The 27,910-nt window shown below is 42.3% G+C and overlaps 1 protein-coding gene across 3 annotated transcripts in view; it reads left to right on the forward strand.

The window, feature by feature from the left end:
* EMB2083 (AAA-type ATPase family protein) overlaps positions 1 to 27,910 on the forward strand; it is a 377,023-nt gene that overhangs the window by 230,844 nt on the left and 118,269 nt on the right. For all 3 annotated transcript variants that reach the window (XM_089424030.1, XM_089424037.1, XM_089424043.1), the window contains exon 6: positions 12,912 to 13,070. In XM_089424030.1, the coding sequence (XP_089280156.1) occupies positions 12,912 to 13,070 (159 nt within the window). The remainder of the gene's footprint in view (positions 1 to 12,911; positions 13,071 to 27,910) is intronic.

Below are 27,910 nucleotides of genomic sequence, written 5' to 3' on the forward strand. Positions count from 1 at the left end.
CAACTTGGGAAAACCGGTGCAATAATTCTGAGAGTTATTTATTATGCAGTGTATTTGAGTACAACTGGGTGCCAACCCGGCTCACGCGACAGTGAAAAAATCCGACAGTAATATCTCTCTATTCGGAAGCAGATATTCAGAAAATCTGCCCCACGAAACCCTCTTCAGCACAACTGAAGCACTGCGTCAGCCCTCTTGGCCTCTGTGTTAGCCTGAAAACCCCCTGCTCAGCTCTCTGAGGCTTTGCTCAACCTTTCTGGCTCTTGGTGTCACTCCTGCAGCCTTTGCGTGGATGACGCAGACCCTCTTGGCCTCTGTGCTATCTCTGCTAGCCTTTGCGTGGTTCCCTCTAGCTTCTGCGTCTGCCTCTCTGCCTCTGCACTGGTCTTCTGGGACTATCTTTGCCTCTCTCTCTCGTACTTATTGCCCCTTGCTGCAAACTGATCACTAATTTGACTTTTCTTAGCAAACTCTGCTCTAGAAAATCAAATGAGTGATCACTTTGGTGTGTTCTCCAACTGACCCTCAAGCCTCCTCTTATACTTTTCTTGTTGGTCCTTCAACGACCGAGATTACATCTGTAATCAACGCCTAAGATTAGATTTGGCTTAATCCATGTCCTCTAGAATCTTCTAACTCAATGTTATATTAATACCCATTAATATTTCATTTTTCCTAAGTTTAGACTTAGGAACTCCATTAAAAATATTAACTATTTTAATATCTCCTAAACCAGGTAGAATCTGCCCAAACCATTTATGGGTCTTGGAGATCTCATGTGCTTTAGCCTCTCCACCAATTTTCATGGCTAGAGCACATCCGATGCTACCCCAAATCAACATTTTGTTCTATTGTTGTTTGATGATAGGGTTGTATCCTTGGTGTTCCAGTTAGCATTCCAAAACCTCAAGCATTGATATACCAATTCAGGAGAGGACATAATTCCTTGTCCTTGAATCTTGTGGAAGAATGATCATATTCGTGTTCCAACAATTTCCAACTAGTTCTTTATAAAATTATATTTCAAAATAACTTCAATTTTTGTAAATTTGTAGTTGGCATTAAATATAAAAACCTTATATATATATATATATATATATATATTTCAAAAAATAAAACTTATTTCTTACAAAAAAATTTCTAAAAATATTAAAATAATGAATATCTTCACTAAATTGTGGTTGATATCAATGTTATTAGAACCGAACCGGAAACGGTGGAAACGACCCGACCGTTTTTTGCCCAAAACTTATCCGAACCGGGCCTTCGAACTGGAATTGGCCAGTTCGATACTGAACCGACCGGTTCATGAACGATTTTGTTTTGTTTCTCCCTTCTGAGGTCAGCGTAAAAAAAGTCTTTTTTTTGCTGTTTTTTGAGTTTTTCAATTGGTTGGTTTACTTCTAATTCTCCCCTAGGCGAACCTAACATTAAAGCTTATGGTCTTCATCCTAATATTCAAGTCTATGGTCCTATTATTGCTATGCATTTCATGGTAATGTTAAATTCTTAAAGTAAAAGTGACATTCTCTCGGTTCACAAGGTTTTTCGGTTTGATCATTGGTTTGGTTTTGATAACATTGCTTGATATTGCATTCATTGATTATAACATTGGTAAAATCACCACAAAATTTGCAATTTTGGGAAGCCCTAAAGCCTTTCACTGCTCAAACTCGTAGGGGTCGTAAAGGGGGATCCTTGAAGGGCCTACTATTAGGCTAAGGGCTTCAATGGAGCAATAGCCCACTATGAGGTTTCTAGCCTATGGAAACCAAGGGCAAGGTTCAACCTTGAGGCTAGGGCTTGAGATATCACAAAATCCCATTGTTGGAATTTCTTCAAAATTGCAGGGTACCTAGGAGACACACCAACGCAGTAGGGGCCAAGAGATTGAATTTTTTTGATTGGTGGTTTGTAAGATAAATGATGCCCTAGGAGACCTAATGGGCTAGGCCTAGAAAAGAACAGGTAGTAGAATGAATAAGGTTTAAGGTGATCACATTTTGGTGGACCAATGCCTAATTGTTTGGGGAGATTGGAGTCAGGTAGAATTATGACTATGGACTTTTAGATTTTCTAAGTCAAGGAGGCCTCAAAGACAACTTTGCTTAGCACTAGGGCAGCAGCAAAAGCAACTTCAAAGACTTTATATTTAGTTTTTCAAGGTAGATGGCTTATCAAGATGAATTTCAGCAATGAAACATCCCTAGGAATATTCATTCATTATACATGGCCCATACATGAAGCATTCACTATCTAGAAACAAAATTTCCACAACTTCACATAAATAGATGCAACAAATAAGCCCTAGTATAGTGAAATCCCAACAACAATGTATGTGACAAAAATTGAAAGAAAGAATAGCATTAAATTGTACGTATATGTATAAGAATATATCCAACCATCCAAAATTGGCCATTCAAGAAGCTCCAAGACATGAAAAAATAATCCAAACATCAAAATTCATTCCATGCTCCAAAAATTCGTCCTCCAAGAAGGATAACGAAAATCTCTAAAGAGATACAAGCTCCAAATCCAAGTGATGATGCTAAAATGAATTCACACACTTGTATTTATGCACTTCTAATGAGTTCGATTTAGCAAATTAGGGCTACATTAGCGCCTATAATAAAATACTGTGCAAAATAAACAACTTTTGGTGACAAGCCCACCAAACGAGCTCATAAACAAAAGAATAATCCTCTTAGGAGGTCGAATGATCAATAATACATGTCATTGGGGCTTCTAAGAGGCCTACTGAAGTCCATAGGTGCCATAATGAGAAATAAGACTCCCAAAAGTAATGGACAAGGGGTAGGCCCCTTATTCTCCAAATAATAAACCTCCGATGCTCACAATGGGTGTGGGGGCACACAAGTGTTCTCATGGGTCTACAAATAGATCAAAGATGCCTGTATACCATCTGCAAGGGCTTGAGTAATGGTGTAAGTGATTCTACATCATCATACAAGCCCTGGGTCATCTACCAAGTGCATGATACAATTGTGGGGCCGATTGGGCATGGTGAATGAGGTGCATCTTCCTCATCCAATAGATGAAACTCGAGCAATCTATGAGCATGTTTGGGGATCCTTGGAATGCTATCTATTGTTGTGGAGGCCCATGTCGCTCTACACACCCTACATGTGCCAATGTAGCCCTTTGAAGGGTTAAGACCCTATATAGGGAAAGGCCAAGCCCAAAATGGAGACCATCTGCAATCCTGCACAAGATCCAATGCATCCCCTTACCTTCTAGTTCAACAAGTCATTGAAAGTCATCGAGTTAAAGAGCTTACAAACCATGGACAACAGGTGGGCCCTTCATAATGGCATGCCTTTCCATAGTGGGCTTTGGCATGTGCTAATGTCTCTAAGCTACAAGGGGAGTTAACCAAGTGCCCTATTAGGTGGTTTCTACTTTTAAAGGGGATGATATGTCCAAGGTACATCCTTCAAATGGTGGTGGCATGTGATCCTAGGGTTGCAGGTTTGGCAAAAGCCAGGTGAGATTTTCCTTTCTCAAGGAAAATATATTGTGAAGCTACTTGAGAGATGTGGGATGGTTGACTGCAAGTCCATGACTACTCCGATGGAAGTAAACTTCAAGAAGCTATGTGAAAGTTCTGTTGGGCCCGGATTGGCAAACCCTTTTGAATATCGTCAGCTTGTGGAGGCACTGATGTTCTTGGTCAACTCCCGTCCTGACATATGCTTCGCGGTGAACACGTTGAGTCAATATATGGTCGAGCCTCATAACATTCATTGGATTGCTGTCAAGAATCTCTTGAGATATCCCTGGGGCAAATCCACTATGGATTGAGATACACTGCCGAGGATTTGAGACTACATGGATATACAGATGCTGGCTGGGCTAGCAGCGTGGTGGATTGTAAGAGCATGTCTGGGCGCTGCTTCTCTTTGGGGTCTACTTCTATATCTTGGATGAGCAGAAAGCAGAGATTGGTTCCACTAAGCACCGCTGAGGCCGAATACATTGTTGCTAGTATGGCTTGTTGTGAAGCAGTTTGGTTGAGGAAGCATAAGAACATACAATTGTTATAAAAAATTAACAATAGAGTAGGGATGGAAGGGGCAATCTTAGGTCACATGCCAAGGTACAAGGGTAGCTAATAAAGAGGAAGCCCATGCCTGGGTATATAATGTATAGGAGGGAGCAATCGTGGTACGAGTCAAGCCGACCTTGATTTTTCCACCCTTCTTCATTTTCCTTTTGCCTTTTATGATTTTTCTTTGGTTTACGACAGGCTCAAGGAGTGAGAGCATGATATGTAAAGTATAGCAATGGATACCCCCTTTGAGGCGGGGCAGTTCATTGCTCATTAGGGGTTGGGACAATCATGGGTTCCTGAATGATAAATGAGGCTCATCTAGGGCCTATAGGAGCCACAGTGATGGCCATGAGAATGGGGTAGAGCTCATGCATTGGTTTTTGCCCACGTGCTAAATGTGTTTGTCCCGACCATCTTTTGCATTTTGTGGTACATTTTCCTATTGAATGTGGCCAATTATGCTTTTACTTTTCTTTTTAGCTGCATCAACCTCCGGGGCATTTTTCTAAGCCCGACCCAAGTTGTGGGCAAGGGGAAGGGGAGGCTAACTCTATGTGGACCCAGTGGAGGGATGTGGACCCAGGTGGGAGAAATGATTAATGGGGTTATAATGAGTGGAGGGGGAGTGATGTATGTGGATGAGGGAGCAAGACCATGCAACCAGAATCGGGGTTTCCTATGAAGTACCATCCCAAGAGCCCAAACGTTAGTAAAAAAGATCCCGCGGGACTAGGGTCCAAGGGTAGCATGCAAAAGAGGTCTAAGGGACAAGAGCATAGACCTAGCCCACTCTTTTTGTCGAATTCCCCCATTAATTCATGCCAAAAGTCTCTGTGATAAGTAAACTACAATACTTAATTAGCAAATGACAAGGCATACCTTTAGGTTTGGGAGGCCAACCTTCAAACATACGATCATGACAGATGGGTGAGGGACCACATGGTTGGATCAGGTGGCGGAGAAGTGGCACAATGAGCTAGTTGGTGGCTGGAAGGGGTTGCTGGCTATCGTTTGAGGACCATCCTGGAGAAAATTTTTCTCCTAGGGATATCACCCACAAAATGTTTGGTAACAAGCCCTATGGTTGTACGATTCCCCTTGATTTAACTTATATTGCTGTAATATTTGCATTTTCAATTTTTTTTTGAAGCTATTTTGAAGTTTTGGAAACATTTTACAACAATTGGAAGTGGTTGAAGGAAAATACTTGCCTTGAGATTCGTGAAATTCAAGATAAAATCTTTTGCATCAATCATACTTGATGTAGGAGGTTTTTCATTGATCATTATTTACTTTTAGATCATATCCTAGCTACCCTAAATGATTTGCAGGTTTATTCATCGTTTTTGGTCAAGTCAATTTTCAACCCTCATGGTTGTGGGATATTTTTTGGGTAGTTGAGTTGCAGATTGAATATTTCCCAAATTGGTTACCCATATTTAGTGCTCTTGTGCTTATTGGAAAGGTGACTATAGTTCTAACATTTCCAATTAAGTGCTTTTAGTTTCAAGTTCATGAAAAGCCATTTTTAGGTCTCTGAAGTGGCCTTCTACTGCGGCCCTTGTGCACTCTTCAAAAATACAAAAGTTACTGCTCCGAATAGCAAGTATATTTTCATCTTACAACCATATAGAATAGGTATAATGTTGGAATTTCTAAGTCTGACATGTTAGAAACCCTCCATGTACTTACTGGTTTATTTCTTCCTACTTGTTCTGATTACTTAACAAGTTATTTAGCATGTAAATACTGAAAATAAACACAAGTACATGCTCAACATATTACAGATCGTCAACTGAAGGAAACAGAAACAAGCACACAAGTGACACTGTTGTTTTGGACTAATGTCCCCTGAAAAACCCAATGCGGGAGAACCAGTGCAACTATCTAAGGGTTTGATTTATTAAGCAGTTTCAGAATACAATCTAGGTGCCAAAACTAGCTCACCCAACAGAGAAAAATCTCGGCAGTAGTACCTCTCTACTCGGAAGAAGATATTCTGGCTGAAACCCCGGATAAACACTCCGGCAACTCCACAACTCCAACTTGCCCCACGAAACCCCAACGTCAACCTCTCTCTGGCCCAGTGTTAGCCCAACATCACTCCGGCTTGGCCTGCGTCAACCTCTAGAGGCAGTGTGTCAGCCTTCTGGCCCTTTACGCCACCCACGTTGGCCTTCTGAAGCACTGCACAACGCCTGGATGGCTCTGCATGAGCCCTGGATGGCTCTGTGTGAACCCTTGGCTGCTTCTGTGTCCCTCTCCGGCTACTGCGCTGATCCCCCCGGTGCTATCTCTGCCTCTCTGCTTCTGTATTCACTGCCCCTCAGCTGCAACTCTGATCACTGATTCTATTTCTCTTTGCATACCCTGCTCTAAAGAATAGAATGACTGATCACTCTGGTGTATTCTCCAAGTGACCCTCAAGCCTCCTCTTATACTTTTCTCGTTGACATATCAACGCCCGAGATTAAGTCCCTAATCAACGGCTAAGATTAGATCTGGCTTGATCCATGACTTTTGGACTATTCTAACATAGTTTTATATTAATTCACATTAATATTTTAATTTCCCTAAGTTTAGATTTAGGGACTCCATTAAAAATATTAATTATTTTAATATCTCCCAAACTGTTTAGAATTAGCCCAAACCCTTTCTGGGTATTGGATATCTCACGTGCCTTAGCCTCTCCACCAATTTTCGTGGCTAGAGCACATCCGATGCTACCCCAAGTCAACACTCCCTCCTAGCAAGGGCTGTGCTCTAGTAATACTCCTCACTGAGCATCACTCTGATCATTCGGCATCGGTCCCTATGTTGATGCTAGGCCTGCTGCCCAACATCCTCTGCACTGTTCCACCCTGTATTACTACCCATGGCTCTACCATTGCCACTGTTGCATCCGTACTGCAACTCCCTATGCATCTGTGCTGCTGCCCATGGCCTTGCCATTGCCACTGCTGCAACACTCCCGTGCCTCTCGCACTGTTGTAGCCTTCTAGCCTCACGTTGTCCTGGGAATCCTGCACTATAGCTCCCTCTGTCGCTCCATCCGCATTCGTCTCTACTGACATCGCCAGTACTGCTACTCCTCTTCAAGGCTCCCGTAGCAAGGTCTAATCCAAGAGGCTGGGTACCTCGAGGATCCTGCCCCTCATCGTCTATAGTCCATTTGACTACAACTCGATGTTTGCCCACTTCCACTCAAGTGACATGTGTGCACTCATGGCACAGTCATTGTCTGTCTCCACTTCCTTCTCTGTTCTTGCTGGTGCTTCCTTGGTCTCGGAGGCCTCTTCGTTACTCTTCTTCCTTGGACATTGGGTCGCATAGTGACCCACCTCCCCACAGTGGAAGCATTTGACCTTGGAGAGGTCCTTCTTCTTCCGTTTTTCTTGCTTTCCCTCAGATGCTAGGGCAACATCCTCCTCTTCTTCTTTCTTGATTATGATCCCCTTGCCGTTGCTTCTCGTCTTGCTTAGCCTTCTGATCTCTTCTTGGCGAAGAGCAGCCCACATTTCCTCCCAATCCAGAAGGGTCACGCCCAGTATGCTCTGGATAAACACCTCCTAGTCTTCTGAGACTGCATTTAAGACTGTTCTCACCATCAATTCTGGATCTGGCGTGGCCCCTATGGAAGTCAGCTGATTCCATATCTCCTTCAATCGATCGAGGAAGAGGTTGATCTGTTCTCCCTTCTTCATTTGGTATGACTGCAATTGATTTTCTAGTAACATCCTTCTCTGCACAGAGGTATGCTGGTACAATTTCTTTAGGGCCTCCCACATCTCATGTGCTGTTTCATTTTCGGCAATATGTGGTACTACATGGTCCTTGACCCCATCAAGGATGATGCTCTTGGCCCTCGCCATTGCCTCCTCGTACTTTTTGTTATCAACTGGGTCAACTGGGATAGCTATCGTCCTTAAGGAGAAATGCTTGACAGGATTTCTATCTAGAATGAATAAGACTCTGGCCTTCCAGACTACGAAATTTGATGCTCCGTCCAGCCTGTCCTGGTCTCTTACCCCATTCATTGCCATCTTGCTGCTCCTCTACTTCCCTTCTGGAAGTTCTCGATGTGACTCCCTCTGAGCCTCGATTTCCCTCCTGGAATTCCTTCTGCCAATGTCGAGATGCCCCTTCTCTGATCGTCTGTGCAACTGCACCACTGATCCAGATTTCTCAACTAGAAACCCTCGGTAGCAGCTCCCTCCTCCTAGGCCTGGCCTTGTTAGGTACTTTTCTGACTACAACACCCCACCAGCTCCACTCTGCAACTTACCCACAGCCTCCTAAACCCCAGCAAAATGATGTTAGAGCTCCTAGGCTCTGCGCAATCCCGACACCATCAAATCATCTTCCTCAGCCAACTGTGTCAGCCCACCTAGCCTCTGCGTGAGCCTGCCTTTGCCTCCCTCAGCCTCTGCGTTGCCTCTTCCTGGTTCAATCTTGATGACGCGGGCATTGCGTCACCCCTTCCTTGTGCTACTCTGCTAGAACGACTTATGTCACTCGGGACAGTTGTTTTATGCTGCTGTTGCTCTATTCGGCTGATGTCCTTAGTTCTCCTGTGATCTACAACCACGCTCCGATACCATGTTGGAATTTCTAAGACTGACACGTTAGAAACCCTCCATGTACTTACTGGTTTATTTCTTCCTACTTGTTCTGATTAATTAACAATTTATTTACCATGTAAATATTGAATATAAACACAAGTACATGCTCAATATATTACAGATCATCAACTGAAGGAAACAGAAACAAGCACACAAATAACACCATTGTTTTTGGACTAATGTCCCTGGAAAAACCCAATGCAGGAAAACCGATGCAACTATCTGAGGGTTTGATTTATTAAGTAGTTTCAGAATACAATTTGGGTGCCAAATCCGGCTCACCCAACAGAGGAAAATTTCGGCAGTAGTACCTCTCTACTCGGCAGCAGATATTCTGGGTGAAACCCCAAATAAACACTTCGGCCGCTCCACAGCTCCAATTTTCCTCACGAAGCCCCAGCGTCAGCCTCTCTCTAGCCCAGCGTTAGCCCAACGTCACTCTGGCTTGGCCTGCGTCAGCCTTTTGTCCCTTTGCGTCAGCCTTCTGCCCTTCTGCATCACCCACGTTGGCCTTCTGAAGCACTGCGCAGCTCCTGGCTGGTTCTGCGTGAGCCTTGGATGGCTCTGCGTGAACCCTTGGTTGCTTCTGCGTCCCTCTCTCCGGCTACTGCGCTGATCCTCCCAATGCTATCTCTGCCTCTCTGCTTCTGTATTCACTGCCCCTCAGTTGCAAATCTGATCACTGGTTCTATCTCTCTTAGCAAGCCCCGCTCTAGAGAATAGAATGACTGATCACTCTAGTGTATTCTCCAAGTGACCCTCAAGCCTCCTCTTATACTTTTCTCGTTGACAGATCAATGCCCAAGATTAAGTCCTTAATCAACGGCTAAGATTATATCTGGCTTGATCCATGGCTTTTGGACCATTCTAACACAGTTTTATATTAATTCACATTAATATTTTAATTTCCCTAAGTTTAGACTTAGGGACTCCATTAAAAATATTAATTATTTCAATATCTCCCAAACTGTTTAGAATCTACCCAAACCCTTTTTGGGTATTGGAGATCTCATGTGCCTTAGCCGCTCCACCAATTTGTGTGGCTAGAGCACATCTGGTGCTATCCCAAATCAACATATAATAGCTCCATTTATTCTTTTGTTGTGGTAAAAAGCTCTCATTCTCAATATATCGCATTTTCAAACTTGTTTGCTAGACATATTGAGTATTTTCTTTCCTTTGCTGGTCTGCAATATAAGTTTGCTGTTGCATCATTAATCAGATCAGAATTTTGTTTTTCAACAACTAACTTCTCCCTCTTCCACATACTTCATTTAGGCATTGGCCTAATATTCCTTTGGTTGAGTTGTTGTGTGCAGGGATATTGTCCTGTTGAGAAATCTAGCACAGCTAGATTAGGATGGTTTCTCTTTACTTTAATAACTGCTTGTGATATTCTTTTACTTAACTTGATGTACTTGTTATTAGCTTCTTCTTCACTTTATTATTATTTTATTCTTGTCATCAAACATCTACCAGACTATGAAGATCATTGAGGCAAGAGGACACAAAATATGGGCTGCTAGCTAGGGCCAAAAGCTCCTCTCATTAGAGAAAACCCCAAAAGAATGCTTTTCTTTTTATAGAATCTTCAAATGATGAATTCCAAGACCTAAGACCCAAGACAAAGACTCCTCCAAGACCAAGTCAACCTCTCCTTAGATGAATTTTCTTCTTCTCAAAGTCAACCCAAGTCAACCTGCTTCAGAATTGCTTCAACTTCAAAAATTCCGACCTGCAATTCCTTGACTGCAATTTCGGCCTAACTGCAGGAACCCTAACTTCGCACGTATGGGAAAAGATGGTGAAATATGTCTCTTTCTTGCTTCGCTTGGAGAACTTATTCTTCCTTGACAATTTGGCCTGCAAACTTGATCCTTTTGACACCTGATTTCAGCTCTTTTGATGACGGTAATTTTCTGCAGGAAATGATGCCCTAGTCCCTTTGCATGTGTGGGAGAATGTAGCTCTAAAACAGTCCTTAAAGCTTCGGTCTCCCTCCTTTTATGTTCTCCTCTTCTTCGCTGGCTATAAGGCTTCTTTTTCCATTGTAATGGAACTTGGATGGATACTCTTCAAGTGTGGTCAAATGCCTTGTATATACAGGCTTCTTGGTGAGGTTCGAAGAGCTCTAATGAGGCTGGCTTCTCTCTTGTAGGCTGACTTGTCTCCTTGCAGGCTGACTTCTCTCTTGTAGGCTGACTTGTCTCCTTGCAGGCCGACTTGGTCTTGGAGGGACTTTCTAAATGACTTTGACTCAATTATATCTTTTTGACTTGATACATGATGCCCAAAATTGTCTTTTACATATTACAATGATTCTTTGACTTCTTTGACAAAGCCCTAGAAGCACATGATGGGTGCTTGGCCTATAAATAAATTAACCTAGAGCATGAAACACATGCTATAAAAATAAAAATAATAATTTTCTTTTTCTTTTTACATCAAATACAATTACATAAGACATTATGAAGATCGAACCTTGTTACATTTTCCAACATGTTCATGGCATTTAGTGGGTAGTTGGCCTAAAGTGAGAGGAATAGCTGAGGTGACATTGTGTGTATTCCTAATTGTGCTTATCATATAGCAGTCTTGGTTGAACTTTGCCAACCTTACTAGTTTGAGTCGTAACACTTCCGAACTCCATGTATTCTTTTATAGTTTGGCACACATACAATTTATTCCCGCCATTGCTTTTGTTGAGGTTTATTTATCCCGATTTCCTTTGTTTTTCTTGGTTTTATCTTGTTTACTGTTATCATTTCTAGTCTTACCTTGCCTCAATTGATCCTCTTTTTTCCTATCCTGAATTGGCACATTTGGATAACGCATGTGAACAAACTCCCGATGCATGATTCTTATTGCTCCAATTGAGCGTAGTAATAGCTTTTTTTTACTGTTAATTTTAAAAGACAATTGCAGGAAGATATCATTCACAGGAACATGTAAAAGATGCCTATTCAATAGCTGTAATGTACCAATTTTAAGATATGCCAATGATTTGCTAAAACCAACACTGAGCAGGAAATATATATTCAAATATTTTATTTGCACAATAATGAATAGTTCTACTACAGAGACATTCCATCAAATAGCCTGCTTACAATTACGTATTAAACCCCACTCAAAAATAAACACAAGAAATAGCAACAAAAGCTCGGACTTATTTTTATTAAATGGAATATGAGATTACATGCCAATGCTTTAATTTCAGAACCTAGTACAGATTTGTAAATGACCCTTACTACATGGCATGGTTGGATGGATAATAAGCTGATGTTGTGGCCTCCAAAGATGAATGCAGCAACATGGAATATGGCGGCCTAAATCCTGCTTCTCCAAGCATTATGCATCTGTGAGAGATCTGATTGACCTCTCCTTGTCATCTCCATATTAAGCCCCAGTGAGCGGATCTGATTTGATCCCTTCTTTTTTGAGTGGCTAGGGTATATGGTCTGAATTCTGAAGCCCCTTGACTAGATCAGCTGGGGTGGATCACTTACCACCAAAAATAACCCTCTTTCACATGGGCTTTCACCCAGACAAGCTCCAATAGCTCAGTTCAATAACAAAATAGTAATCCAAATGCATGCCGAAGAAGTGAGCTCTCATCTCCTTCTAGAGTTGGGGGCTGCCAGAATACCATGGGTGTTTACCAGGGGTTATCGAATCCCATGTTTCTACACTTTATAACTATGCTTTATTTCCCAAGAGATAATGAATAATTAACTGGACATCCCTGAAAAGGGACATTACAATAGAGGGGTAGAATTTAATTTCCTGCAAGCCTTGGTAACTGGAGACTATCCTGATCGTTTTTGTTTGGAATCATGTTTCAATGATCTGCGCTATGCAATTATTTTTTCTATCAAACACTGTAAACTTGACTGCAGATGGAAAAACTTGAATAATTAGCCTTAGGTCTTTACTATTGAAAAACAATGGCAATGAAGATAATTTATAAATTTACTCTTTTCATTTTGTCAGTTTATAAAACTGGAAAATTGTATCATAGTTCTGCATCAGTGTGTAAGTTTTATGTTTTTTGTCTGCTTGTTGGTCATCGTGGTAGTTTTTGGATTTTTTTATACACTAATGCAATTCAATAAGTTTGTTAGCATTTTCACTGAGTCAAGTTGCCAGCTATCAAATGTAGAATGACAAGATTACCACAAGTTCATTTATAGATTGATTACATAGAATTTGGTTGACAGATCACTACAGATGATTTACTGGAAGCAGCACGATTAGAGGAGTGTGGACTACCAGACGTACGGAAACGCAGTATGGACTTGTGGCGGAAGCTGGCTCTTAATGAGGCAGCATTGGCCGTGGTTTCTGTTAACTTCCCAGATTTGAAGGATATTCAGATGGTATTCAATGCTGTACCTTATCTTTATTCTTGCAGTGGCTGAGAGCTACACAGATTTTTACTTCCATTATTTATATGATGTGTCATAACCTGCATTCCTTTTATGCTTGTTCCAACTTGTCTTTTCATTGATTTCCTGCTTTTCTCTTATTAACAGTAGAGCCAGCAGGATTATGTTTTCAAGTACCTATCTTGTTGTAAGAATGCAGAAAATCATATCAGTTGGAAACATGTGCCAACTACTCTCTCTCCATTCCACATGAGAATAATATTTTGGTAGAATGAATCATGTAGATATAAGACACAATGTGGCTTTGATTTAGAGTTGTTGGTGGAAAGAAACAGACTTTGAAACACACTGGCAAATTCTAATTAGACCTTCTTTAGACCTCCTAATTCCTTCTATCCAGATTTACAACATATCATATATAGTTTAATAATTTAACTTCTTGCTGGTATTGGGTGTCATCTTAAACTCTTGCCTAGGAAGGAATAACTTATTCCAATAGTTATTATCTTTAACTATCATCGTTTCTATTCGATCTTTTCAGAAGATCTATCTTAGGCAATAGGTGTTTGTAGAGTTTCTTGCAAATATTTGGCCACCATATGAGAGGGCTCGACATGACCCTATGACTCGTTTTCCATGGGCCTTTCTTTCTAAATGCTACATTATGTCTTTATTATAGCCATTCCCATCTCCTGCAAGTATTTTTTCCTTATCAGAGTGATACCTAGTTCCTGTCTAGATGTGAAAATAGTTCATTCTTCATTAGTCCAACATGGACCTTTGCTAGACATAAATCTAACTCAGGCTAGTGCTATCTATGCCTTCTTTGGAAATGTCAGTCAAATGATCAACTGTTATTATTTTAAATTTGAAGGAGCCTTTTGGATAGTCGTCGGCGCTATGAGTAATTTTCACACACAAATTATTTGTAAAATAATGAGAATGTTTGTTGAGAATGTTAGAAAGGAATGAAGAGGGGTGTTTCAATTGTTAAGCTGTTCAATGAAATGAAATGGAAAGAGAAAGGCTAGTGACTGTTTCAGGAGGTTATTAATTCATGGAGTGCCTTCTCGCATAAAATGATGAAAGTACATAATGGAGTTGCAGAATGATTATGAGGATGTGATGTTCCCTCTACTTAAAATTACCAAGCAGCTACATCAATTTTGCAATTTTGCCAAAGTACATAAAATTTTGGCTCACAACATAAGAAAAGTGGGTATAACCAAAGAAGAAATTAATTTTTGGTAGAGAAGGGACCCCATTATAGAGAAAAAGGGGGAATCATGGAACTAGTGGAAGGTGTGGGGCAGTCCATGAGGAAATACACACCCCCTGGCGAATTCGACTTGGAGAGAGGAGAGGGAAGGAGGGACTTCGATGGGGTGGAGCCCACAAGGGAAGAAGGAGCAGAAATTAGAAATAGGAGTTGGGGCACCCATTTTGGGGCTTTTGAACCTTGACATTTACACTCACCTAGCACGGTTGAGCTGTTGAGCGAAGTCTGCAAGTGCTGTTCAGCACATGAGATTTTCATGCAAACACCTCAACCTACCTTCGATGGACTTCGAGTGCCAGCCCAAGGAGGAGATCTAGACTACGTGGGGAGCTGTTCCAGTTCTTTGCTCAAGCAATTCGTGGGATTATTATAGCAGACTGGGCGCAGTAAAGGGAATACGCACTTCTTGGGAGAGTTGGTTGTGGAGCAGTGTATTTGTTAGGCTTTCTAGGAGAGCATTGAGATACATTTTGCTGAGGATTTGGAATGCTGGTGGGGCATACTTCAGTGGAGTTTTTGCTGTAGCATTCTCATCCCCTCCCAGGAGCTGCGTGGGCTATTTCTAGGCTGTGAAAATTCGGTGACCCCGAATCCTACTACAACAACTGATGATGTTTCTTCTATTTGTTAAATTAATCAACCAAATTATTTGCAGTTTCCTATGGAAAATATCGAAACATATACACTGCAACCCTTACAAAATAAATATTGCGGAAGATATAAAAACACTGGAAGAATAGATGCACACACAATAAACACCGTTATTTTTGGATCGATGGTCCCGGAAAAACCCAACTTGGGAAAACCGATGCAGTGGTTGAGGGTATTATTATTAATAATTATGCGGTAGTAAATCTGAATACAAATCTGTGGAAGTCCAAACCTAGCTTTCCATATAGAGAAAATGATTGACAAAAGTCTAGTGAGAAAAATCTCACCTCCACTGGTTATCCGACACTGACGTTAGCTCAAGATGAGCTGCCTCTTGTTGCCTTTGCACTGCTTCTGCGTCAGCCTGTTGGGACCAACGTCTCTCTCACTTTGCTGGTCATCTGCTGCTCTAGAAACTCGATCTTCTGGCCTTCAGGCTCCCACTCTTGCCTTTGAATCTCGACTTCTCCTCAGCAAATATGGATCTCCCTCTGAAGCTCTGCGCTGTATCTCGCACTGCATCAACCTCTTTGTGGATTACGCTGTCTCTCTTCTATGCACTCATCGGATTGGAATAACTTCCTTCCAGCCTTACTATCCCTGTCCCTCTCTCATTGCTTTGAAACTACTGAATCACCTCTGACAACACACAACTGCTACTTTGGAGTTCGATTTCCCAGCAATATCGAATTCCTTGCTCCTTAAGTGTGTTCTCCAACCCCCATCGAATTTCTTCTTATAATCTCTCGTTGAGGCTTCAACGACCAAGATTAAAACATAATCGATGGCTAAGATTAACTAGAAATTGATCCATGTCTTCTTCTAGAAGATTCTCACCATGACTTAATTAATACCCTTTAATTAACCAGATTTCCTAAGTTTAGACTTAGAAACCATTAAAAAAAATTAGCTTAATTAAGTCCTCTCTTGGTGGAATTTTCCAAAAATGATTTCTGGGTTTTGGAGAATACATGTATTCTAGCCTCTCCACAAAATTTCGTGGCTAGAACACATCCGATGCTGCAAAAATCAACACTCCCTCTTAGCGAGAAATGTGTTCTAGTGTTGCAACCCTTTAAAACAACACCTTGTCTTTGCACCACCTCTTGTAACGCTGCTGATGTCTTGCTGCTGCTGCCCACCAACTACTGCACAACTCTGATAAACTCTGTATTTGTGCTGATGTTGGCGCTGCTGAATTGTTGCCAACACTGCATCTGTGGTGCAACTCCCTCTCCATCTGCTGCTGCTACAACTACAACAACTGCAACGGAAAAATATCCAAAATACTGAACCAATTGTGGTCAATATGATGCATCTGTCACCCGAGTCTTGGTTGCTGCTAGAATCGACGCTGTCACTGAAGCCTCTGTGCTGCTGCTGACTCTGCTTTGTGCCAATTGCAATGCGATGCCCAATATCTGACCTGCTGCTAGCTACTGCATCCGTCACTCTAGCACCTGACTGCACCAACTGCCATTGATCCATCTTGCTACTGCATGTAGTGATTCATGTGCTGGACCTCCTCAAGAATCCTGCCCACCATGTAGCTCTCTGGGGCTACAAAACCAAATCACCCCACCTCTCTCCTGAAGGTATCTTGGTGACCATGGCAAAATCTTCCTCTAATATGGAGGACAACCTATCAATCCCTGCGAATGCAACCTGCTGATCCTGCTTCTCCTCCTTATCCTTCTTTCTGAGAGGACATTGAGTGTTGTAGTGGCCAAGCTCACCAAACCTGAAGCACTTGACCTTGGAAACATCCTTCTTCTTCCTGCGCTATGCCTGCTGCCCTTTGATGCGAGGGCCACATCTTCATCTTCCTTTACTTGCTTCGTCCCACTGTTGTTGTTGCTGCCAGATATGGTGGTCTTCACCAAATCTCGCGTCATCTCGTCTTGCGGTAGATCAACCCACATACGATCCCAATATGGTAACTTTTCTCTACCTAGAATACTCTGGACGAAGACTTGCCACTCTTTGGATACGTTGTTTAGAGCAAACCACACCAATTCTGTACGCTGAGGTGCTGACCCTATTGTAGTCAGCTGATCTCGGATATCCTGAAGCCTAGTAAGGAATGGGTCTATGCACTCCCCTTTCTGCATCCTTTTGCATCTCAGCTTCTCCTTAAGATACATCTTCGCTGCTCGGAAGATCCCTCGTATAGTGTAGCAAGTGCTTGCCACATCTGCTGGGCAGTATCTTTGTCGGCTATGTGAGATACCAAGTGATCTCGAACCCCATCGAGGATCAACCTCTTTGCTTTAACCATCTCCTTCTTGTACTTCTTAAGCGGATCTGCATCTGCGGGTTCAAATACCACACTATCGATATAAGTTTTGAGATCATGTTCATCTAGAAGGTAGGAAATTCTGGTGTTCCAGATCACATAGTTCGTGGCTCCGTCCAACCGATCTTGATCTCTCAACCCTGTTGATGCCATCTCTCCAAAAATGTCGAACTCCTCCTCTTCTCCTTTCCGTAGTTGCTGCCCAGCTATTCGCACTCCCTTCAGAGTGAGAAACTCTGCACACAACTATTGCTGCTCTGCTAGGAAAATTCGAACTTCTTGGCTAGAAGTCCCCTGAGGAAAGAATTCCCTTAGTGTGTGCTCTTTCTTCCTCCTAATGCTATTTTGCACTAACAAACTACTGCAAAATTTGCATCCCAACTGAAGCTTTGCTCTGCAAGGAAAATATTGTTGCTCCCTTCGCCTCTGGTGAGCTTTGATTTGGAAAATCTAATTTCTCTGTCGACTCACTTTGAGAAATAGACCTTTCCTGAAAACTCGACCCTCTTGGCCCAAGGACTGCGCTGTCTCTGGGGTCTCGAATTGTTGCCTACGCTGGAATTCAAACCTCCTCCTCCTCTTCTGCTACTGAGCTCTACGACTTATGATCTGTGCTCTAATACCATGTGAAAATTTGGTGACCCGAATACTATTGGAACAACTGATGATGTTTCTTCTATTTGTTAAATTAATCAACCAAATTATTTGTATTTTTCGATGGAAAATATCGAAACATATACACTTCAACCTTCACAAAATAAATACCGCGGAAGAAATAAAAACATTGGAAGAATAGATGCACACACACAATAAACCAATGCAACGACTGAGGGTTTTATTTTTATGCAATAGTAAATCTGAATACAAATCTATGGAAGCCCAACTCTAGCTTTCCATACAGAGAAAATGACTGACAAAAGTCTAGTGAGAAAAATCTCAGTTCCATCGGTGATCTGACACTGACCTTAGCTCAAGATGGGCTACCTCTTGCTGCCTCTGCGTCAGCCTGTTGAGACCAACGTCTCTCTCACTCCGCTGATCAGGTGCTGCTCTGGAAACTCAATCTTCTGGCATTCGGGCTCCCACTCCGTCTCCTGCCTCTGAATCTCGACTTGTCCTCAGCAATTACAAATCTCCCTTTGAAGCTCTACGATGTCGCTCTGCATCGCGTCAACCTCTCTGTGGAGTATGCTGTCTCTCTGCTATGCACTCATCGGACTGGAAAAACTTCCTTTCGGCCTTACTATCCCTGCCCCTCTCTGACTACTTCGAAACTACCGAATCACCTCTGGCAACACATAATTGCTACTCTGGAGTTCGATTTCCCAACACTATCGAATTCCTTGCTCCTGAAGTGTGTTCTCCAACCCCCATCGAATTTCTTCATATAATCTCTCGTTGAGGCTTCAACGACCAAGATTAAAAAATAATCGATGGCTAAGATTAACTAGAAATCGTTCCATGTCTTCTTCTAGAAGATTCTCACCATGACTTAATTAATATGCTTTAATTAACCAGATTTCCTAAGTTTAGACTTAGGAACCATTAAAAAAAAGCTAATTATTTTAATTAAGTCGTTTCTAGGTGGAATTTCCCAAGTTTTTAGCTTTTGGAGATTACATGTATTGTAGCCTCTCCACAAAATTTCGTGGCTAGAACACATCCGATGCTACAAAAATCAACATAGGCTACATGTGGAAGTTGGGTGGATGCACATTTGTGGCTTAATGGAGTTGGGATTTGTAGGGGCATTCGAAGGAAGTTTTTGCTAGCATTTATCATCATTTTGGAGGGGCTAAGATGTGATATTTCTAGGTGGGTCGAATTACCCTGTAGTTGGAGGAGCACGTGGAAATTGGGGCAAATTTGGATGGTTGTAATCAGGCCCAACACTTTCTGGGCCTTTCTAGGTTTCTTGAGTAGAGGCCAAGATTAATTTGGCAAAATTTTCTGAGTAGTCTAGGGTCCCCAAATGGGGATTTCTTTCTAGCCAACAGTGTAGATTTATACGACAGTGCAGAGTATAGAGGAGGAATCACTTTCCAACTTTTGGGCACCTTGTTTTCTCACCCAAGGTTTGTCTAGCTTGCCTTTGGCAAGGCCAGGTGCACTTGTTCATATCCATTGTACTCCTACCTTTACATATAATAAAATGGCTCAGCGTCTCTAGAGTAAATCATTGTTGTGCTGATATTTGTATTGTGTTTTTGGTTGCATGTGAGCATTTTATCGCTGTTATCACTTAATATTTCTACTAGGAATATTATAGTGGTACCAAAGCTCATAGTCTTGGCTCAACCTATGGGAGAAGCCTTTAGTCCATGAGACCATATGACAAAAAAGATATCACATAGAAGAGGCAAAGGTACAGAAGCAAGGAAAGACAACTACAGATTACCCCTGATCTAGAAAACCTTGAGCAGGAGGTTGAGGAGCCAGATATGGGGGGTAATCAGAATGACAAAGGGAATAAAGAGGAGGAATTTGCCCAAAGCCTCTTAAAGGTTATCCATGACTTGTCTAGGGGCATTGATGAGTTGAGATAGCAGAACAACAATAACAACAAGGGCAAAGGCATGTAGGGAGACCTCCATTTGGGTGAGGATTCAGGTACCTCGCACCACCAAGCCGCAAACCCACATAATACACCTCACATTTCTAGCACACTGTCCAGGTCGACTATCCCTACATTTTTGGCATCAGGTGCTGGAGGGCCGCAAGGGCAGGATGACATGTCCATGGGAGACTACTTTGTGGAGTACCAGTCCTATGGGGTGGATTTTAGTGAGGCCATCATTTTTAAAGATTTCTGCCAACTTAAGGGTAAAAGTAGGAGCAAGGGGCCAAGTGGGGGAGGCTACATGCATGACACTGATTTGCAGCGCACAGTGGGAAGGTTATTCCTTCCAACCTTTGATGGCTTGCTTAAGAGCTCAGCCACAACGTGGGTTGAGAAGCTGGATGTCTATTTCCATCTTAATCATATGACAGAGGTTGAGGCAATCAAGATTGCCACTTTACACTTGGAGGGAGAGGCCCATGATTGGTGGTTCCATGGGTTGACCACTATGGGACATGCAGGTGTTACCACCTATGAGGATTTCACACGGAGGGTGTTGGAGCACTTTGAGAGGAGGGACCCTGAGGAGCACTTTAGAGAGTTGACGCGACTCAAGCAAACCTACAATGCAAAGACACATATCTCTAAGTTCTTGAGGATATCTGAGATGGTGTCGGACAATGTTGCGAAAATCGTTATCAGGATTAAATCGGCGAGGGTAAAAATCGGAAAAAAATCGTAAAAATCGGGAAAAAATCATTTAAAATCAGGGAAAAATCTTAAAATAAAAAAATATTCATTTTTTTTCAATTTTTTAAATATCTAAAGCATCTACAACATAAAATAAATACATTGACACATAAATATGATAAAAGAACTAATATATAAGATTTATAATATCATTTCTAGTGCTACATCACACATAACAATAAATCATGTCCTAAATAGTAAATCCTGACTCCTGAGTCCCAACTTAGCTTCAAAATATTGACAAAAAATATAATAATGTATCTCATATCATGAGTCATAATGTCATATACAATGAAATGAACCAAATAACTAATACTAGTGATTTCTTCTGCCCCTCTTGCGAGAAAATGCAATATCTTTCCCTTTTCGTCTAGATGTAGATGCCGGTGGAGTTGGTAGTGGACTCTACTGTGCTCTAGAAGTTGAAGAACTAGGAGCTAGAGGAGGTAGACCACGTCCTCTACTGGTGGCAGGGGTAGTCTAGGTAGGTGGTGTCACCTCCTCCTCTTGTTGCTCCTCCTCCTCCTTCTCCTCCCCCTCTACACCTTCCACTACCTCCTACTCTAACCAATCATCGACAGACTCCATGAGAGGCCTCAACCCTCGATGCAGCAGTGGTGTCAATCCCATCCAATGAGATGGCCTCCATATCAGGTATCCTCTCAAGTTGCCTCACCCACAATCGAAGGTTGTAGTAGACGTAGACCATGTCATTAAGTCTCTGGGACTCCAACCTGTTAAAGATCATAAAATAATAATTATAAAAAAATATTATTTAATGAATTCAAAAAATTAATTGGAAATTTGGAATATTTTAAAGTTTTAAGTTTACCCTGTTGCGCTTCTTGTTGTGTTTTTTTTCAAATACACTCTAGTTACGCTCGCATCTTGAGGAGCTACATGTTTGGCTGAGGATTCGAATGGCAAGCTTTTGCAGATGGGGTACTCTGGCACCATAGTGAGTCCACTATGCATCTACAAAAAAATTACAAATAAGATAAACATAAGAAATAAAAACAAAATTTGAAAGTTGAAGCAAAGTATGAAGTTATGAAATTGAAGAGACAATGAAATTTGAAACAAACTAAAAAATACCTGGAGTTTGAGTCTTTTTATCAATCACGGCCATCTCAAAGCTAAATGTGCCACCTGCCATCCTGTATATCTCCATTTATATGGATATGTCTGCATGTTCTGCTAGAGATCGCACCATCCTCTGAAGACAGGTTAAGAATCCATCCATGATCTCAACATCAAATAAGAACCCACAGAGTAGGGTTCACGTAGATCCCTGCAGCATGAATGGGACGATGGAGTGTGTTGTTCCATTGTTCATCAATCACTTCCCATAGGAGGAGTTATTTCTGAAATCCCTCATCTCCCTTATCATCATAGTAGGCCCGAATGGATTCTTTGGCCTTGTCCATGGCCTCATACAGATATCCCATTGCGGACTTCTCACCATCAACTAATCGAAGAACCTTTACGAAAGATTTAGTAACAGTGCACACCTCGTGCACTCTCGACTAGAAGTTTTCTTGGTATGAAACTAATTTGCGTATGGCCTCTCCCTTTGGTTTGCGGCTAATTGTCAAAGCACACCACTCCTCTGAAGGAAACATTCTCTTCACATACCACATAGAATTCAAGAGGTATTGAAGAGATATGAAACTAGTGGCAAACCGTGTAATGGCAGGGTGCACCAACTCCTTGTTGTTGGTGAATTTTCTCATCAAGCCAAGCACAGATGCATGGTTATATATAAATTTTGTAATGCTTTTTGATGAGTCAACAATATCTTTGACAAAGGAAATTTTTCCTATGTCCTCCAACATCAAATCAATACAATGTGCAGCACAAGGTGTCCAAAATAAAATATGATGCCTCTCCATAAGCATCTTGCCAATAGTAACATAATTTGTAGCATTGTCCGTTATGACTTGGACAACATGTTCTGCACCCACTTCCAAAATAAACACATCCAACAAATCACATAATAATTTTTGCATCTTTGATATGTGAAGATGCATCAACAGATTTCATAAACATTGTCCCTTTGGGACAACTAATCAAAAAGTTTATAAGGGTTCTCCCCTTTTGGTCGGTCTAATCATCTGATATCACAGTGCATCCTGTTCATGCCCATGATTCCCTAAAATCCTCCAATTTTTTGGTGTAGTCAACCTTTTCATCTTGAAGAATGCGACCTCTAAAGTCATCATAAGAACGGATTTTGTACCCTGGGCCAACAATTGCAATAGCATCAACAACAAGTTGGAAAAATGGATTATTCCTTGCAGCGCTGAAAGGAATATCACTCCAATGGAGAAACTTGCCCAACAACTTGTCAGCTTGTTCTTTCTCATTTTTTTTAAGCATTGAAGGGATAGATGGTTGTGAACTAGACGTGGTTCTAGGAACACAAAATGATGAAATAGCTACAGGGTTGGTTGTGGAGATTGATTCTGAAGTAGAACCAGTGCCACTTCCATATTCACCTCCTAACACTCCCCCTGCTAGTTGCTTCTTCATATCTGGTTTGGTCACTTTGTCTTACTCTAATTCTTCCAATGATCTCATGGCTCTTCGGATGATTTCCGCATTTGTATTGGTGTAAGGCTCTACATCACGTCCAAGGATTTCTGTAAGGTGATACTTCAATCTATAAATCCTTCTGACATATGTTGTCCACACAACTTGTAAGACAAGTTCATTCTATCAAACCCTCCATTAGGTTCACCAAATTCCATAGAGGGTCCAATTTCCTTGGCATGTTTGTAATTTGGTTGAACTCTTGAGTTTTAATGTAAGATGAAGTTTGAAGTTGAAACTATGGCACAATAAGAATTGCAAGTTAAAAAAATAAAAATTACATACATGACACCACACTGAATTTTTGACAAAAAAAAGACCTCAACTCAATTCAACAATAATACAACAATAATAGAAAAAATGCACATTCAAACCCAATAAAAAATGATGCAAAAAAATAGAGCACAAGAAAAAATTAAATTAATAAATCTAACAATCAAGTTTTTGCATTTTTGATCAAAATGAACCCTTTCCACTCTATGCAACAAAAATGAAAAAAAAAACACTGTCAAATCCACTCAAAAATCATTGATAATCAATGGGTTATAGAAACCCAAGCAAAAACAAGAAATAAACCAAAACAAATTGGCCAAATTTGGTGCCCATATTTGGAAACCACGGTTTGCCGAAGAAATTTGGTCCAAACACGAAGTTCTCTTGCTTGGGATGCTAAAATCTCCCGTTTTTCTCCTCCTCTGCCTTAGTAGATACCTTCCTCTCCTCCTCATCTCTCAAACAAGTTCGTAGTCTGCTAAAAATGAGAAATAAAACTCATAAATTTGCTTATAAAATGCGCTGTCGCGGTGCCCCACGATTTTTTCCGGTCGAATTGTGATTTTTTCAGCGATTTTTTGGAAAAAAAACTTTATAAAAATTGCGCGATAATACCGCGATTTTCGCAAGACTGGTGCCATATTTATTGGAGGCCAGGAGGGTCTTTTTGTTTTTGGAGGGGTTAGCAAAGACACTGAGGGGCTTGGTGAGATCCAATAGGCCCACCACTTTGCAGGATATAGTAGGTAGAGCCCGGGATTTGCAAGGTGCTCTTCCCAGGACTAGAGCACAGATACCCGCCAGACTTGTATTCTAGCAGAGGGGAAGAGACACTAGACCCCCACCATAGTGAGACATTTAAGGGCGTGGGTAGTTGGATGATGAGGCTAGGAGAGACCTCCATAGGAGGAAGTTGTGCTTCACTTGCTAGGAGCCATGGGCACCAGGGCACAGGTGCACCAAGGGCAAGGCACACTTCATAGAAGTGTTCTTTGATAGTGAGACAGAGGATGATGCAGAGTAGGATGTAAGCATGGGTGATGATGAGCCACTAGTGATAGGAGGAGGAGAAGGAGGCACACCACCCGCACGAGTGGGAGCTCCTTTCTTAGTGACAATAGGGGTTATTGCTTCACTTCAGGGAGTGACGAAGTAAACTTACTATGAGGATCCGGCGCACGGTAGAGGGGCGACATGTTTTGGTGCTAGTATACAGTGGGACCACCCACAATTTCGTAGATGCCCAGATGGTGGAGAGGAGGGGCATACACACAGATTCCTTTGAGGGATTCTCAGTCTTGGTACGTGGAGACTGTACCATGCAGTGCACCAAATACGTTCCCGAGATGACAGTGGTGATGGGGAACTATTCTATGACGGACCATTTCTTTGTAGTTGATGTCCTAGACACCAATGTGGTGCTTAGCATGCAATGGCTATACTCCCTTGGGAGTGTTACCACTGATTGGCAGAAGCTGGAGATGGAGTTCGCAAGGTTCGATGGGAAGATTGTTTTGTTGAGAGGCATTCACTCATAGCCCCCACAGACAGTGTTAGCGCATAGTATGGAAGTGAACTTGAGACATGGGGATATAGAGTGGGCTGTAGAGATGAGAATATCTGATGCAAGGGCAAGGCCGGACCACCACACCCAAACATCCAGGCCATTCTAGACAGGTACTCAACAATATTTGGAGACATCTCACTAGGACGACCACCTGATAGGGGGCTTGAGCACACTATCGAGCTAGAGCCGAGGGTGCGGGAAGTTATTACGACCCCATACAAACATCACAAGGCGTATCGGGATGAGATTGAGTGGGCTATTCATGAGTTGTTGGCATTGGGGCACATTAGACCCAGCTCTAGTTCCTTCGTTTCATCAGTTGTTCTGGTGAAGAAGGATAGTACGTTGCGGATGTGCATCGACCATAGAGCCCTCAACAAGAAGACATTGATGAACCGATACCCCATTCCCTGCATAGATGCGCTTATGGATGAGCTTAGAGGAGCTAAGTACTTTTCTAAGATAGACTTGCGTTTAGGGTACCATAAGATTCAGGTAAGGGATCAGGACATCCTTAAGACAACCTTTAGGTGTCACTACGATCACTTCGAGTTTTTGGTTATGCCCTTTGGGTTAACCAACACACATGCTACCTTCTAGTCTTGCATGAACCATGTGTTCCGCAAGTAGTTGCGTCGATATGTGTTGGTGTTCTTTGACGACATATTGATTTACAACAGGACATGGGAGGAGCACCTGTAGCATGTAGAGGAGGTGCTTCATATTTTGGAGGGACAATAATTTTATGCAAAGATGTCCAAGTGTGTATTTGGGCTGATTGAGATGCTCTATTTGGGGCATATTATTGGATAGGATGGAGTGCGGGTGCATGAGGAGAATATTAGAGCCATCCGTGATTGGCCTGTTCCCCAGAATGTGACTAAGATGAGGGGATTTTGTGCATTTGCACGTATTACTGGAAGGGGGCATTCACATGGATAGATAGAGCATTGGCCGTGTTTGAGCACCTCAAGGAAGTGATGAGCAGCTGTCTGGTGTTGGCTTTAACTGATTTTATCCAGCCGTTCACCTTGGAGTGCGATGCATCGGGTGAGGGCATTGGTGCTGTATTGTCACAGGGAGGCCACCCAATAGCTTTCGAGAGCTGGAAGCTCCGTAGTCATTAGAGTTTATACTCAATCTATGACAAGGAGATGTTGGCCATCATGCATGGGTTGGCCAAATTCCAATAGTATTTGGTGGGCAACAGGTTTAGAGTGAAGAATGATCATAATGGTCTTTGCCACTTTCTGGCGCAGAATGGCTTCAATGATAGACAACAAAAGTGGTTCAGTAGGATTCAGGCCTATGATTTTGACATAGAGTATGTCAAGGGCAAGCATAATGTGGTGGAACATGCCCTATCCAGGAGGCCCACGACACTATCACTCATGAGCATCTGCCATGATTGGAAGTCACAACTTTTGGTGGGGTACTCTAAGGATTAATGGGCACGTGAGATCGTAGATGGTACTCATGGGGAGGAGCGCTATTGGGTGGATGGCCGATGTCATTTACTGCAAGGGGCCCATATATTTGGTATTTGGTTCATAGTTGAGTGAGAAGATCGTCCATGCGACACATGATTCACCATTATCAGGACACTAGGGGTTGTTGAAGACTTACAGAGCAGTCAGGGAGCGTTTCTTGTGGAAGGGCCTCAAGGGGGACGTGTTGAGGCATGTGCATGACTGAGGCCTGCAAGAGGAACAAGAGGGAGTTGACCCATCCTGTTAGTTTACTACAACCACTCCCTATTCCGAAAGGGAAATGGGAGAGTATCTCAATGGACTTCATCATAGGACCTCCCATGGTGCAGGGCCGTGATTGCATATACGTGGTGGTGGACAGGTTGATGAAGTATGCCCATTTCTTTGCTATCCCCGCCAAGTACTCTGATTTGCAAGTTGCAGAATTCTTTTTCAGGGAGGTCTCCCAGCTGCATCGTCTCCCCAAGAGCATAGTCAATGACAGAGGCAACCATTTCATGCGGGCGTTCTGGTAGGAGCTTTTTAGGTTGGTGGGCACTGAGCTCACTCCCAGTACCAGCGACCTACCTCAGACGGATGGGCAAATTGAGATAGTCAACAAGTGGCTAGAGGGATAATTGCGGAACTACGTGACAGGGCAACAACGAGCTTGGATGAGGTGGTTGCACCTGGGGGAGTATTGCTACAATACTACCTACCATATGTCCATTGATATGTCACCTTTCCGTGCTTTGTATGGGTATGATGCTTTATCTTTTGCTAACCTTGTTTTTGGAGACAGCAGGGCCCCAAGGGCCAAGGATTGGATTCAAGAGAGCCAAGCCATCCTCAAGGCTCTCAAAGACAACCTACAGACTGCCCAAAATCAGCAGAAAATGTATGCAAACAGGCACAGGGTCGAGAGGCACTTTGAGGTAGGAGACTTGGTCTTTTTGTGCCTCCAACCATATAGACAGACCACGCTGAAGCAAAAGGGTGCCGAGAAGCTACAACCACATTTCTATGGGCCCTATAGGGTGATTAGGGGGTTGGAGAGGTAGCATATGAGCTGGAGCAACATGTGACAACAATTACTGAACTAACCCCGTTGGATGATGAGGGGCATTTAGTACTTGAGCCAGAGGCCATTTTGGAGACCAAAGAGAGGAGATTGAGGAGCAGTATTATCCGAGAGTATTTCGTGTGATGGAAGAACTTGCTAGATGAGGATGCCACATGGGAGGGTGAGCATATCCTACAACACCTGGCATTACAGTTGCTTGGGGACAAGTAACATTTGGGAGGGGAGGACTGTGATGTTTCCTCTACTTAAAATTACCAAGCAGCTACACCAATTTTGCAATTTTGCCTAAGTACATTAAATTTTGGCTCAC

This window comes from Pinus tabuliformis, chromosome 6, assembly GCF_031772625.1.
Source record: "Pinus tabuliformis cultivar Carrire ecotype Pingquan chromosome 6, CPIR1, whole genome shotgun sequence".
Taxonomy (NCBI): Eukaryota; Viridiplantae; Streptophyta; class Pinopsida; order Pinales; family Pinaceae; genus Pinus; species Pinus tabuliformis.